At 35.5% G+C, this 16,361-nt stretch overlaps 1 protein-coding gene across 1 annotated transcript; it reads right to left on the minus strand.

Moving 5' to 3' along the window:
• Positions 1 to 1,348: 1,348 nt before the first annotated feature.
• Positions 1,349 to 15,648, minus strand: SLC25A40 (solute carrier family 25 member 40). Its single transcript, XM_082755163.1, is given in 12 exon segments — positions 1,349 to 1,511; positions 2,171 to 2,245; positions 4,498 to 4,559; positions 4,561 to 4,577; positions 4,888 to 4,997; positions 8,370 to 8,543; positions 9,476 to 9,600; positions 10,815 to 10,882; positions 12,970 to 13,076; positions 13,602 to 13,661; positions 15,209 to 15,327; positions 15,608 to 15,648. Coding segments are annotated over 11 exon segments (1,008 nt in total). The 5' UTR covers positions 15,303 to 15,327; positions 15,608 to 15,648; the 3' UTR covers positions 1,349 to 1,395.
• Positions 15,649 to 16,361: the final 713 nt, after the last annotated feature.

Below are 16,361 nucleotides of genomic sequence, written 5' to 3' on the forward strand. Positions count from 1 at the left end.
GAGACTTTGTTGCTGTGTGGTCCAAAATCTGCTGTTACTGCTTTCTTTCTCTTCTACTAGAAACTCAAAATAAGGCCTAAAAGTACTTTGGAAATCACAATAGCGTAACAGTGTCAAACTCTCCTAGGGCAGTACCTCTTGTCTGCATCATATGCTGTAAACTTTGTACCTAATATCTTTACTACTAAAGCGTTTTTCAGCGTGTGCTGAATTTTCATGAAGGCCAAACACCCACTGGGATACTTTATTCATAACTGAGTAAGACTGACACCTATTTATTCAGTAAAGCACATAGAAATATGCAAAAAGTAAATAAAATAAATATCAAGCACTTATACTGAAAGTGCATTGAAGAAAGGAGGGGGGCATTGAGGAGGCAAGAAGTTCTGATTCCATAAGTGCCTACTCACAAGGGAGAGGCTGCAACAGTTCATGTGCTGTGTGTGCTATGCACCCTAGCCAGAGCTGGGAAACTGCCTTCAGGTGGATGTACACTTGAATGAAACAGGTGTTGAACCACATGTGTTTTTACCAGCAAACTTGGTCTTCAAAACCAGGTGAGCCCAGGCAAATGGCATATTGGGGAACGGAGCCTGCCTCTGTCTTAAATCTTTGTGAAATGTGCAAGCTATCACAGGTCACAAATGCGAGGGAGTATTCCTCCCCAACACCTGTACAGGCAGCTGGCTTCAGTGCCTGCATGTGCTTCAATTTCCTAGGTTGTGCACACACTACAAATATCATCTTAAACTAAAAGGTCAATGCAGCACCTGTCAGCATATTCACCATGCTCTCTGGGTTTCTAATAGGCACTGTGTATTTTTTTCCAATTTGACCTAAAGCATTTTCTGTTTTAAATGAATCTGAGAAGACTGCAAAGTATGCATTTACACAAAATACAGAGCTTCAAATAAACATACACAAAATTAAACACGTATTAACCAAGAATAAGTGAGCATTTATTGAATTCATTCTGTATCGACCTTCTTACAGCAGGATAACCAATTCATACAATGGAAGCCTAAATATTTTATAAACGCTGTTTTAAGTATCCAGCAAAATATTTAATCAGATTGAAAATTAACAGTGGCAGTTGTTAATCCTGTCCACAATGATGAAGAGTGTTTTTTCCCCTTTTAACTATCAATGAGGAACTGTCACAACACCTCTTTTTTCTTCGCTCTAGTGCAAAAGAAGTCACAGCATCTTCAATGACAGTTTCCAGATCATGTATTTTTCTTAGTCTTAAGGGGAGGGGGGGGGGGGGGGGGAAGTGAACAAAGTTGCATTTAGGTACTAAATGTAGTGGCAGAAAGATGCCTTGACCGATTCAGATTTGGCACAAGTTTCACCATATGTTTTTACTTCTCACAGTTGGATGAAGGAGAATGAGAATTAAGGATGTTGGTTTGATTTTTCATTTAAATGACTAAAGAAAGACTTCCCGTATTCATATGTGCTGATCATTATGGCACAGGCAGGAGCAACTTTAAACAGCCGTGGACCAACACCTGCCCAGAAAAGAAAGTATTCATTCTCATTTGTTTTCAGTCGATCACTAGTACGATTTAGGGGTCATAATGTATTGATTCCAGAGTATAGCACTGTAGAACTGGGATTCTGCGTGTCTGCATTCTTCAACATACCAACATTACTGACAGAGGCATTACCACTGTCAGAATACTCCGACCTCACCTCTGCCATCCTGTGTGGCCTGCCTGACGCAGGTGCATCATTTCTCTGCCCTTTCTGTCTCCCCACAGAGGTGGAGCAGCCTGACCTGAGGGCTGCTTTGCTCTTGTGCAGATGAGGTGGCCCCAGGGGCAGACTCTGTGCCCTCCCACAAGCAGCAGTGCAAACCTGCTGCTTGTGTGGGGCAGGCAGAGGCTACTGACCTCTCAGGTAGGACAAAAAAAGGTTCAAGAAGCCCTGCATCCTGAAATGGGGGAAGACAGGCACAAAATTCTCTGTGGGTATGCATGTGTTGCTTTATATACACTATTTCATAACTGACAGTGTTCAAAGAGAAGGAAACATATTTTGTGCATGTTAACATCTAACAATGATGTGTTAATTAAAATGCTATCTCGTCTGTTTTTTTTTTTTGTTGTTGTTGTTGTTGTTGTTGTTTGTTTGTTTTGTTTTTTAGAAAGATGTCAAAAGTTTTTACCAGCAAATAATCCAGCAATCCCATTTTTAGCGACAATTTTCCTCATAACTGCCCAGGTTGATGCACTCTGTGGAACTCAACATAGTACAACAAAACAATGAATTAAATAACACATAGAATCAAACAGAAAAATATTTTTAAAAATCGGAGACAGTCAATTCAGTATGTAGTATTATCAGAGACAGTATTCAGTATGTAGTGATTAGGTTTAGTTTATCTTATGTTAATTTTATCCATACTATTTATACAGGATCTTAAATTCATACAGTATAATTATTCCTATAATATTCAAATCAAAATAGCATGACATCAAAAAAAATGTACTAATGCCTAGGGTAAAATACACAAACAGAGACAATATCCCTTTCTAGAGTAACTGACAGTGCTAAGAAAAGTTACCTTGGTTTCACATGAGTCAGTCCCTCTCTATGTCCCTTTATACATGCAGCTAGAAGAGCATTGTCATCCAGATTTTTAAATATGGTTTTTAAACAGTTTACATTTTACGGTAAACTGAATCTAAAGATAAGTTTTGAGAATTAACATAATAAGAATATATCATAAGAATGAGTATAATAATTAAGCCTAGGACACTACATTTTACATCTAAGTTTACAAAAATAAAATCCCTAAAAAATGTTGAGTTTAAGAAAGTATAAGTCTATAAGAGGTGGATTGCAGTCCCTTGTAGAGCTAATTTAGATACCATAAGCTACATAACTGCAGCAATACCACTGCATTGTAGACGTATGCAACTGTTTTAAACGGATTATTATATTTTTTTTTTTTGCTATTTCACTCTGCACATGCTTTTTTCATTGATCTGTAATATAAAAGTAGCAAAGGTTCTTTTTTGTTGTTGTTGTTTTGTTGTTGTTTTTTCCCTGGCTGAAAGTTAAAATGATTTCATAGAATGCTGCAAAATGTTTTTGCAGCCATAAAGAAACAATATGTAGATGCATAGTCAGCATCCAACTCTAACAACTGGACTTGGAAAGAACTTAACCAGTACAAATCATAGCTAACCACACTGTAATTTAAAACGTATATCTGGTTAATATCAGCCTAATAAATATTTGACAGCTTCCTGTGATTCAAAGTGATATTACCAATGAATTCTTATGTTCATCAGCACAAGGGAAAAACTGAAACCCAGTAACAATTTATTTATTTTTTATTGGTCTTTGATAATTCTGCAAAAGAAACATGTCTTTCAAGAAGTACACCAGAAACAAATAATTTACCCAAGAGAATGAAACCTTATGTTAAAATGTGAACAGTAAGTTTTCATGACATCTTTCTGAACTAGGGCCTTTAAATTAGTTTCTAAGCAGAAACTAATGTTTGGTTACTCAGTCTTTTTAAAGTTATTTAATCTTAAAGCCACGATCTAATGCATTTTCACATTATTGGAAGGTCCTCTGTTTCAGGTCCCAAATAATGGAAAAAAAAAAAAAGTTTTTAGATACAACTTGCTTGAATTGCTAGAAAATGTAGTGATGCTCTACTAAACACATTAAAAAAATTCTTTAGAGCTGCTGGAGTAGTCACTAAAACGCTCTCAAAATTAATTTATTTGAAATCACACAAAAAGAAGGTAAAAAATACAGAACCTGAGCAGAGAACTTTCTCTCTGTAGTTTAATTAAAGAATATTGTTCTGAAATAAACTGCTCATAAGAGTTCCAGTACTATTTTTATTTTCTATTACTGACTGATAGTGAATCTGAAAATATTTTTTCAATTATTTTAATCTACTCAAAACACTTTTTCAATAGAGCACTGATGATATGATTTTTTTTTTAAATGAAGATTTTCCCTATTTATAAATAACTTACTTAAATGTATACAAATTTGCAGTTGGTCTGACTAACTATGATAGTTCTAGATTTTTGTGTGTGTATTTTATACCATCATATACATATACATTACATATACATGGTACTCTATTTGCACCTTCTTCCTACTCTCTGTCATTGATAAGATACTGTATTTATCCTAGGAGATAAAAATTATCCTATAAGGTGTAAAAATTTGGAAAAGAAAAAAGGCCTAGTAACAGAATTTTTAAATAAACTTTAGAAGAGAAATACTTAAAATTCCTACCAAAAATCCATATACCTAAATATTATGTTTTATTTTTTAATTCTTTACCATTGCTAAGAGAACCAGCTTCATTGAATGTATCGAACACAAGTATTATTATTAAACAGTTCTACAGAAATTGCTGAGCAATTTGAACTAAAGAGAATTATGGGTGTTCAACAACAAACATGGCTGAAGACAGTCTGAGAAAGCTGTGTAACAACGTAATTAACAGCACCTTACTTTTTAAGGTCTCACTCTCCCAAAGTTCAGTCTGCCTATGTGTTTTCACTACATCAAATGGCAGTTATGACAGCTGCAATCTATTAAGAAAAAATATATAGTTTTTAACATTATATCACCAGCAATTGAAATTTAATTAAAATTACATTAAACCATACACATGTTAAAACTAGATTTATTATTCCTAGCACTTGATATTATTGAAGTCTTGTATCTCAGAACATTATAAATTATTCAGATATACCTAATCAACTTGAATGCCAGGCCATGTGTGTTTAAACACCAAAACAAACGTAGTTTCTGAGAGAACCATGCAAAACCATATCAACTATAAATAGCTTATCAGCAACAATAATAAGAGTAGAACTAGAAACAAAAAGACATACTTACAGAGCCAGATGCTGCCCCAGAAGTAAAAGCAATAAAAAATGTTGGTTCGTGTGCACCAAGATTCTTGCACATCATCTTCTTGAAGCGTTCGTAATTATACCAGTACATTGCTATGGTTATAAAACAAATGAACAAACAAACAAACAAACCTTGCATTACAGCACATTGGTATCTCAAACACAGAAATTCAGTACAATTCTTTTACTGACTGAAGATGCAAGAATTCTACTGTGACAACAGGAACAAAGAGAAACAAAAGCTGAAAACAAACTAAAAGTGTTCTCTGTTACAATCCATTGATAGCTCCCCCAGCTCCCATTATGGGATTCCCTTTGGAATATACACATATTCCAAATTTCTTCATATAATTCAAATTACCCTGATCATTTTGTCATTCCCATAAAGTAACTCCTACCTTAATACAATCTAACACGAGCACTGCAAAACTCATATAACATTTTTTTTGTAAATGTGATTTAGTATGAATCGACAAGTAAGTTTTTGATTATTTCCTATGTATTCAGGGATATTTTACACATTTCATAGATCTCTCTAATTCTACAAAAACGTGTTTCATACAAGATGAAAGGTTCCTCAGGGCTGTCTCATACTCTTGAGACACAGAGTATAGCATTTCATTTGGCACAAGCAGGAAATAAGTTTTTGCTCTCTGGAATCACTAAGGGGAGGCTTGCCTTTGAAAGTCCTCACAGAGGCATTCTGAGGCGCAACTTCTAGGAAGAACATCTGTTTCTGTTCTGATGAAATAAACTACACTCTTTCTACTTTGAGTTTCAGTTAGAATGCAGATGCTACTGAGCTGATTCCTGGTTGCAGTTGGTTAAATAAATGCTACAAATGACAGTTGCAGTTGAAAGGTGGCTGTGCCTCGTTCAGCACTGAGTTCTGTAGGTGGTGGCAGCAGAGATATATCAAAGTGTTTCCTTGCTGTGGAAACCACAAGCCTCCAAAGTTTTGCAAAAGCAAACATAAGTGGTATCTCAGAAGGGTTTGAGGAAAACCTGCTAGTGAAATGTATGTAACCCTAATTTAGTATAAATTGTCAAAATCCAAGCCTTTGAGCACTTGCAAGATTCCCTTCCCTGCATACCTTTCACATTTATGTTCTCTGCAACATTGCTTGATGAATGACTAAACTATTATCATTAACCCAATTCTTGTGCTTATGGACATCCACAGCTTAAGTCTTATTTAGTCAGCTAGCTGTCCAGGGAACCTTCTAGAAACATATCATTCACACTCGGGCTAGAACACAGTGGGGTTCTAATCATGCTGTGCTGTTGGTATGGTCATTCTGTGCTACCTGAGTGTTCTCAAAGAGCAGCTTCTTTCTTAATACAAATTGTTACACTGGCTTGAATTCCTCTAGAAAAAGCTAACTTGAGCAAACTGCAGCAAAGGCACAGACTGTGCTGTAAAAACACCAGGAGCCTGCTGTTGGTATATCACTCAAAGAAAAGTGCTATGACTGAAGGTAGTGGGGGAGCACACCTTGACTGCATAGAGAGTACTTATAAGGAAAAAAAATGATTAGAAAATAGGTTTCGAAATGGCATTAATCAAGATTAAACACCCATAGTTTTATGTCATCAGAGTTTTGTGGCATTTAATGTTGGCATTAAAACAAAATCCATTTTCCTTCACTCATGCACCAAATTGCCTGCTCATTCCTGGCTCTTTAATGACAATCCTTAACTTAAAAGGCAGTAGCTGCATGCTAACATATGCCTCTGCCTCTCCAGCATCCCACTAGGGCCTATGTAGGATTGGGCACAGACAAGTGCCTGCTGGCTTTAAGTGAATGCCAGAGCAGCATGGAGATTGACTTAAAATCAGTGGAGAGGTTTTGGAGTGCTGGAAGGACAGCAGGCATGGATGTAAGAATCTGTAAAGAACACACACACATCACTGTAGTGCTCTTTCCATTCTGTTAAAAGTAATAAAGGCTGACTGGCTCCTGCCATGTTGATACAGACAAAAATCAGTAAGAGAACAAGAGTGTCTACCTGAATTCAGACAACAGGAATCAGATGAAAATTTTTAGAGCTGCCTTCTGAAGCTTAGCAGAAGAGCCTAAAGGAATGATGCACTTGGCAGACAGGGAAAACAAGTAAATTACAAATAAATATTGAACAGGAAGCCCCTTAGGCAAAAGCTTCAGATGCATTCTGAATTCTGTTATCTAAGCCTTAGAGAAAGCATGTTGCCACAGGTTCAGAAGCCTCCCCTATGACAAAAGGCTAAATTAAGTCCCATTGAGGACCACCATCCTTAAGCAGGAAATACAGTCTAAGCTCATTTTTCAAACTCCTACAGATCACAAAGCAAAAGAAAACAGGGTATTATTCATTCTGAAAACAAAACAGCTGAAATAACAGTTAAATGAGTTAACAGAACTAAGTTAAGTGTCCTTTTTAATTAAGTAATCATCCCCACTCATCATGCAGTTGCTTTGTTCACAGCCAATTTAAAATTTTCTCAAGGTCTGCATCTAAATGTACTCTAATCCCGTAGGAGTTCAAACCAATGAGTGCTCCACCAGACTGTTTAGAAGCACCAATTAAATTAGACTTTGGATTATTTTATGAATGAGATAAGAGAACAAAGAAGAACAAAGATACCAGGACAAATCCTTCAAGGGTTTTCTGCCTCCAAAAATGGGTTTGAAGCATTTTTTGGGGGGCCAACACAAAGTGTTCAAAGTTGTTATTCCTGATACTTCCCAAGGAACAGAAAACAACTGATGCTTGATGATCCACAAGTGTTCTGACAGGGAAGGGTTCTCACCGCTGACATTAACAGCTGGGAACACTGTCCTTAAGCAGTCTTGTCCAGTTACCTCTGTAGGTCCAGAGACAGCAGAGCTTTAACAATATGGGAGAAACTACCATTTCCCCCGTTACAGTTATCTTAAAGAATAGAATAAGACTAGCTATGCTCTGGATCAGACTTTTTCTTTTAGGCTTTCAGCTTTGAAGCTTCACTAACAAGTTGTGCTCTAGCTTCATCTTCTTTTGGAGCAGTTACACGAACTATTTCATCTTGGTAACAAAAATGTCTGAGGACACTAGTGTGTCACCCTGTATTTGTACATGTTTTCAGGATCAAGGATCAGAACACATAGATGCAGCATGTCCCTCTATAAGGAAATAGCTACTATACCTACAATAGAAAAATAACCCTACTGAAAGTCTTCAAAAGTGTTCATTACATAAGCTAAAGATGAGAAAAAAGAGTCTGAATATGGATAAAAAGCAAGTAACAAAGAACCCTATCTGGCATTCACAAACACACACAAAAAAAAAAAAGAAAAAAGAAAAAGCACTCAAATGATAACAAGTAAATCTCAGTCCTTCTTAAAGATAACCATTAAAATTACATAAAAAATAGAAAGAGTCTTAAAGTAATCATGAATAGAAATGTCTTACATAACACAATATTGCACCTGAAATAAACCCCACCTGAGAAAGGCACGTCTCTCAGAACAGTAGAACTCCAGCCTCTCCACAGGGAAAGCCACCCATCTCTCACCACTTTACTACTGATGCACATGTGCAGTTGCTTGTAAGACAACTTCCGATACTGCATTCTAGTTCTGATCAGCTCCAGGGGGCTCACTACAGTAACTGAACCGACTGAAAATGAGAGAAATGTGAGCTGTTTAAAAACTGAGATTTACTATTAATATTCCATGAACATTAAAAAGTCAAGTTTCACATTGCTTTAAATATTTGATTCATAGAATCATAGAATTATTTGGATTGTAAGGGACCTTAAAGATCACCCAGTTCCAGCCCCCTGCCATGCACAGGGACACCTCTCAGCAGACCAGGTTGCCAAAAGCCCCATCCAGCCTGGCCTTCAACACCTCCAGGGATGGGGCATCCACAGCTTCTCTTGGCAGCCTGTGCCAGGGTCTCACCACCCTCCGAGTGAAGAATTTCTTCTTTATATCTAATCTAAGCCTATCTTCTTTTAGTTCAAAGCCATTACGCCTTGTCCTGTCACTCCATTCCCTGACAAAGAAATCCTCCCCATCTTTCCTGTAGGCCCCCTTTAGGTACTGGCAGGCCATTGTAAGGTCTCCCTGGAGCTTTCTCTTCTCATGTTGAGCTTCTCAGCCACCAACACCCCCAGGTCCTTCTCTTCAGGGCAGCTCTCAATCCATTCTCCACCCAGCCTGTATTTGTGCTTGGGATTGCCCTGGCCCAGGTGCAGAACCTTGCACTTGGTCTTGTTGAACCTCTTGAGGTTCGCACAGGCCCAAGCCTGCAAAGGTCCCCAGCATAACAGTTGTTATTCTACCATTCGCTCTCACAGCTGTCACAAGTAGAATATGGAACTACACCTTCAGAGGTTTCTAAGAAAGCTCCAAAAGACCCAAGCTACTTTTACAATAGGTGGGGAAAAGGATAAACAAAAGTAAGAAAATATAAAAGCAAATACAGTAAAAATAAAACCAGTACAAGCCCAATTGTCATTTTGGGCTATTAAAAAGAAACAGAAAAATAAAAGAGCGTACAGATATTTTATTTCATTTTTTTGCTTTAAACAGATGGGTACTTACATCTGCTTAAGGAACCTGCAACTATTGGAATGTGGTCATTATCCTTTCCTAGTCTAGACTTCAGAGCTTCACTCAGTTGGTCATAGCAGGTGAAATAGATCACTGTGGTAGGAAGTGCCATTATTCTAAAATAAAAGAGAAGGAATTTAAATTAATACAAAGAAAGCAGGAGCTTAAAGTCAGCCATCTTGTGTGGATATTTTGCTGAAAAAAAGAAATCAAATTTTTAGCTGTGAGCTGTTATGTATAAAGAAAAAGCATTAATTACATAGCTTTGATTCACTGCCTCTAGTTCACAGTTTCAAAATCACAAATTTCCTAGTTTTCCTAGTTTTCTAGTTTTTCACATTATTAGGAAAAAAATAAATAAAATGATGGTGGATTATCTGCCAAAATGTATTTCATGTCAGCTTCAGAACTGTTTCAATAAAGGAATGGAATTGAAAGATCTGAATAAGAAGCAAACAAACCTTATGGACCTCACTAATCTTACATTTTTATTTATTTAACAAGTGGAAGACTGTTTTCTCTATCTTAATCAACAATTATGATTTAATAAGAAGTGTGCCAGTGTGTTCCACTAGGTTCTGTGACTAGGAATGGGATGACTCTTAAGTAACATTCAGTGTTTTACAAGATGCAATTTTAATACACGTTACATTTGACCACTTTCTTGGATCACTCATGGAGGAAGACGTAATTATAGAGGTCTTAGTTACTATCTGTACCAGGTTAATATAATAATAAAAGACAAATCAGATTGAGGCTGTTTGTCCTGAAAAGAAGGTCATGTGGAGACTTGATAATATTTAAATACGTAAATTGCTCTTGTAGAGAGAAAAGTACTTTACATGGCAAAGTTGGACAGAAAACAAACAAACAAACAAAAAAACAATATCGTTATTTGCAAGAAGATTCAAGGTAGATGTTTTAAAAAAATGTAAATATGGGTAATGAGGTACAAGACCAGAGTGTCTGTGGAAACAGCTGTGTTGCTTATTGCAGGTCATCAGCAACAATCTAGGACAGCAAATATCTGTCAAAGTCTAACATTCTCTGATGATCATGTTTGATCCTGTGATTTGCTAATGCTGTCAAGGGGATAGTTACAGTAAGGTTACCACTTCTAAAAGGCAGAATGAAAAGACTGATGTCCCTGTTTAAGTACTGGGAATACATCAAAGAGGTTTCCAGGAGAAATTTCAAGAACTGGCAGAAATTATACTGTCTCTAGATGTTTACCAAAGTTTTAAAATCACTTATTTTTCTAAAAATGAAGTAAACTTTGACAGCACAATCCATAAATTTTTATCAATAATAAAAATAAAATTCGACTTACAGTGTTGGTGGAAGTCCACTCCACAGTGATTTAATTCCTTCTATTTTAATAATTTTTACAAATGCATCCTAAAAAATATAACCAGGCAAAGAATAATAATTAGCTGCAAAGCTTTTATTAAAAATATGTTTCTAAAATTGCTTATCATTCTAGGATCAAAATTTTGTAATTTCTTGTGCTAGCTATCAAATTTAATTATACAAATGGTACCACTGAAGTGAACAGAAATATTTGTGCTTGAAATTATGAACTTCCTTCAAATTTTACTGGGCCAAAGCAGAAAGTTTTTGTCTGTTACTGACAGCCCTGTGAATAAGCTGTTTTCAGAACAAATACAGCACAGCAACAATGTATGGAAACTCCCCCAAACCAGTCAACTAAAATATTTTTTCAGTAAATAACAAAATTTCTAGGTATGAAATAGAAATTCACTTTTCCTGATTCTTCAACACTTGCTTTCTCTGACAAGGCGACAAAATATTTTCAAAATATACATGCTATACAATACACCTGGAAGCTTACAACTATTATCACAGCTGTCCCATGCATTTCCCAATCCACTGACAGCAGAGAATCACTGGACTTTGAAGGACATTCAAATAAAATCATCTTCAAAAGACAAACTTCCAAATATTAGGATAACTAATATTCTTAAACTTTTTTTGGGGAAGAAACTGAGATTTGATGGAGTTATGCCCTTATTACAAGGCCTCAGAAGATACAGAGCTGACAGGCCACAAAACAACTTTGAATTGGACTCAAAGGAAGAAAAAGGCAAAGAGCTTTAGAGGACACAGCTTTGATGGACAGGTCAGCTGAGCATGGTGAAAACAGAGACAATTTATCAAGCCTGACTTGAAAAAATGGAGCTTTGAGATACCCCAAATGTCTTAACACAATTTGACAAAAAAAGACATTTTAGAGAAAGAAAAATTCAGAAAAAGGTATACTAGGATCTTGTTTTCTCTCTGTTTATTCTGTATCTGTTAGTATCAAACATATGCTAAATATTAACATATGTATAAATAATTATTATAAATATATAAAATGTATATATACACAAATATAAGTAAATCATAAATAAAATATAAATAAAATATAAATAAATATAATTATAAATGGAGAATCAACAAATAGACAATCCAGAAAGTTACAAATAGAAGATTGGAGAAAAAATGCAACTAAATCCAGTGCCTGTGCACCCTATTTATGTACCTTAATACTTGTATGGGCAAATACAGCAGAACATTTTTATAGTTCTAGCGTTGGCAAATGACAATGTCCACAACATTTTTTTTTTACTGCATAATTGGTCAGGTCTTGTTATTTACTTTTCTTGTTGTTGTTGTTGCTGTTATTTACTTTTTTTTTTTTTTTTTTTTTTAATGAAAGGAAGTCCAGTGATATGACAGTCATTCTTCATGAATTACCTTTTCATAACAAAACTGGGCATATAATAATGTCAGTGAGAAAACTAAGCGGTTTTCTAAAAATTATACAGTAAAGTTAATTGAAAGCTTCAGGCAAGTTATTAATTAAAAAAAAAATAACACCGTAAAACCATTCAAGTAGACATTTCACGAACATTTCATTCTTCTCAAATATTTAATTCTGAAAAATCCTTGATCCCTAATTTAATTGCATAGTCAAACAAAATGTTGATTAATGAGGCAGCATCGACATCACTGACATCAGTTCTGTTTCAGGTGTCTGGGTAAGTCCTAGTCTTACAAGTTACATTGGGTCCAGAACCTAACACATGAACTTAACTTTAAAAAACTATCTGCATCGTTCATTCATTTCAAGAGCATACTGGGAAGTCTACAGACAGAAGAGACATAAACAGGTAGAGACAATCAGTACCTGCAATCAGCAACTATCAGCAATATAGTTCAAATGGGGAAAATAAAACTTTAGAGACAGTACTGGGTGAGGAATGCTGTGCAGCTGCTCTCTTTTTTGTCTTATGAAAGGAATTTGTATTTTCATGAAGGTATCATTAATCGCTATCTAAACTACGCAGTGTAACTGCATGAATACCCTCTCAAATGATAAAAGGTTCTACTAGAACTTAAAATAAATAAATAAATTTACAGTATGCCATTTAGAAAATGTTTACAATGTGCAATTTAATATAAAAATGAATTGTTCTTACCAATGTCCCTTTGAAATGCCCATTTTTCTTATACCAGCCTTTGCTGTCCCCACTCTCACAAACACATATATGATCCATAAGGCCACTGGAGTATACAAAACACTTTCCTAATGAAATGGTGTATAAGAATATAGTTAATAATTGTAAGATTGTTCTCACTTAGCAGCAGTTCCAAACTGGATACAGTAGCAAGATAGATTTATTTCTGGTTAGACAAACAGGAACAAAATAACTTTGGAAAGGCAATGTCAATGACCTAGGTAAAAGAAAGGAGAAAACAAATGTACTTCTCAGAGTGCCAGACTAAATGGAACTGCTCGCACTTGCAGAAGGAGACAAGTTTATGTTACACTACCATCTGCTGAAGTGCAGCAACAGTGACATCCAAATATTCAGTGCAAATATTCATCTCAACATACAACATGGAACTTCCACAGAAGTCATCTCCTTTCCTTTTTAATGTCATTTATTAATTACAATTAAATAGTAGGAATCATTGGCATATCCTTGATTACACAATGTATTAATCTATCAAGAACCTAGGTGACAAGTGACTGTGGTAAGACTCACTACTCTTTTTCAAATCTCTTTGGATTGAAGAGTGTCCTCAATTACAGCACGTTTTAATTTACCTTTGGGGAATGGATTGCTTTGGGCTTGCAGTCGAGTTTTGACAACATCAAGAGGAGTTACTAAAATGAAACAAAGGAGCCATTTAGAAACCTTGTATACTCTGAAAAGAAGCTATAGAGGCCTCATCATGAACTTCTACAAAAACAAAACAAAACAAAACAAAACAAAACAAACAAACAAACAAAAACTGTTTTACAAGGAAATAAGCCAGAAACAAACAAACAAACAAACAAAATCTACGTATATATCCTGTGTTTGCAAGTGACTAAATAAATCTTTTCTAGTTTGCTAACAGTTGCACTGACAACAAATTTTAGAGATACAAAAAGCTCTTCGAAAAGCCATTGTGTCATCTTGTATGAAAGTGTTAAAAGTTGTGCTATTACGCTCTACCGGTAATGATTTGTAAATGGTATACCACAAGGCATGTAAGATAAGGTTTTGGCCTCAAGCATATTATTCTGTCATTATACCATAAGTCATATGCCAGTTATACCATAAGATGGTAGGAAAAAATATTACAACATTTTATTTATTTTTATTTATTTTTTTACAGTAAAATATTTCAGCACTTTTCATATGTTTATTCTTTTCTGTTAAACTGATTTTAATAGCAATGTTCAAAGGAAAAACGTTAAATTTGTGATTCTCTTTCCTCTGTCTAGAGGAGATCCAAAACTTTAGAGCTATTGAAAAGTAAATGAAGCTTTAGTGAACATTTTATCGATTTCCCTCCAGAACTTGATCTTTTTACAGGCAGAGATATTGAACACTGTGGTGTCAGCTGGACCACTCTTCAGCCTCTCCTGATTACATTGACTCACGGCTACCTATGTACAAGCAGCTAGTGCCACCTGAGTCTGTAAGGTATCCAAAATATCAATAGCATTGACATATATAACACAGGATCTACAACTTTATTAAGCAGCCGCTGGAGGCTAGGTCAAATACTCTAGCATGTGTTTCATTTGCCTAGAATCACTGGACACGTGGTATAATGACAGAATAAAAAGAGTATGAATTTGACAAGGTCCTAGGTAAAATACTATTTCATAAAAATTTGGAAGATTTGGGGTGGGGGTATCCAGATTATCCAGAATTTTGAAATACTATCAAAAAGCTATCTTTAAAACTGCTTAGGGAAAGCAAACAATAAAATACTTTAACAGTATAGGACACCACAGCAAATAAATTGATCTTACTACTGAAGTGGTAACATGAAGAGGACCTTTCACAGTGGCATGTCTTGCAGAATTCATTTTGTACTGTAAACCTTCATTTAAAATCTATTTTTAAACAGCAGAAAGTACGGAAAACTTTCAGAAGGCAGGCAATAAATTACCACACCAAACGACATAGAATTAAAGAGTTAAAATTACTGTTATTTTCAGTAGTGGTTAACAATTACCAAGGACAGGAAAGATTTCAGTTAACCACCATGTTTTTTAAAATACAAAAGAATTATGAGAAAACTATCTAAAACCACCCTTATTAAACATGTTAGCAGAAGTTTATAAACCACATATATGCAGACATCTTGCTGAATTGAACTGAAGAGTGATCACTTTGCAAAGATTCTCTCTGTGGCAAGCTTAATAAGCCTTACCAAATAATGATGTAATTATAGCTCCACAACAAGAAGCTATTGCTTGCTGAATACTGGTTGTTTTACTGAAGTTACTATTACTCATTTCAGACATGGCTTTATCCTTGGAGAAGAAAAACCTGTCAAGGAACAGAAAAATATGGTGCAAGACTTTGTTCAAAACTTGCAGAAGAATCAAGGGAAAAAATATTTTTAATTTCCATTAATATATTGCACATAAGCAGTAATAACCTAAATATTAGTTTTCTACCTGTACACAAGGATCTCCAAGAGTACTTGCATGATGCTTTTCATACAATCCAAGTTTTCTAAATTACAGTAAATCTTCCCAAACCTTTTTACATGAAATGCGATGTTTAGACTGTTTGTAAACTACATTAAATAGTTAGTACGTATTACCTCTTGCTGCAACAAAGGGGTTAGGATCTTGCAAATTATCTGCAAAGAGACAAATGCCCAGCCTGTGGCCCACAAACTGTAGCACAGCAGAATAATTCATCTAGCCCTCCTCTTGCTTCTGTCGTTCCTGTCAGAAAATCCAGAGAGGTCTCCTGGTGATCCAAGCTGCAGCCCGCTGCTGGTGACTTCCTGGCAAACTGCTCACACAATAAACAGGGACTAACTAGCGTTAATGAGCATTAATGGTGTCTTTGAACAGTAATTCCTTGGACAAATCCTGCCGTATAGCTGCATAGTCAAGGTACGGCTGCACACCTTTGAAATGTACACATGGGATCTAAAAATATGCTTATATATATCATACATAAATATATGTGTGTATATATATATATATATATAAAATATATATTTTTAGAATCTGTAACTAGCCAGGACAGGAAAATAAAATCATAAAAATAATAAAAACAACCCCCAAAACCACACAATAAACCAATTTTCTGGACAAAAAAAATAAATAAAAAAAAAAATCAGAAATAGAGGAATATCTTTAAAAATGCACACATACTAAGCGCAGTTGTGACTTTGTTAGTATGCACTGATCTATCTTTTTATTTGCTCCATGGGAACGTAATGTTTAGTTGCTTTTGCTAAGTTTAAGAGGGAAGGTGGGAAGATTAAGCTGCACGTAACGACTCGTCTCCCTGGTGAACTAACGCGCTACTTTGCGGACGGTTGCCTTTTCCAACGTGCTTTT

Source organism: Aythya marila (genome assembly GCF_965140915.1).
Source record: "Aythya marila genome assembly, chromosome: 2".
Taxonomy (NCBI): Eukaryota; Metazoa; Chordata; class Aves; order Anseriformes; family Anatidae; genus Aythya; species Aythya marila.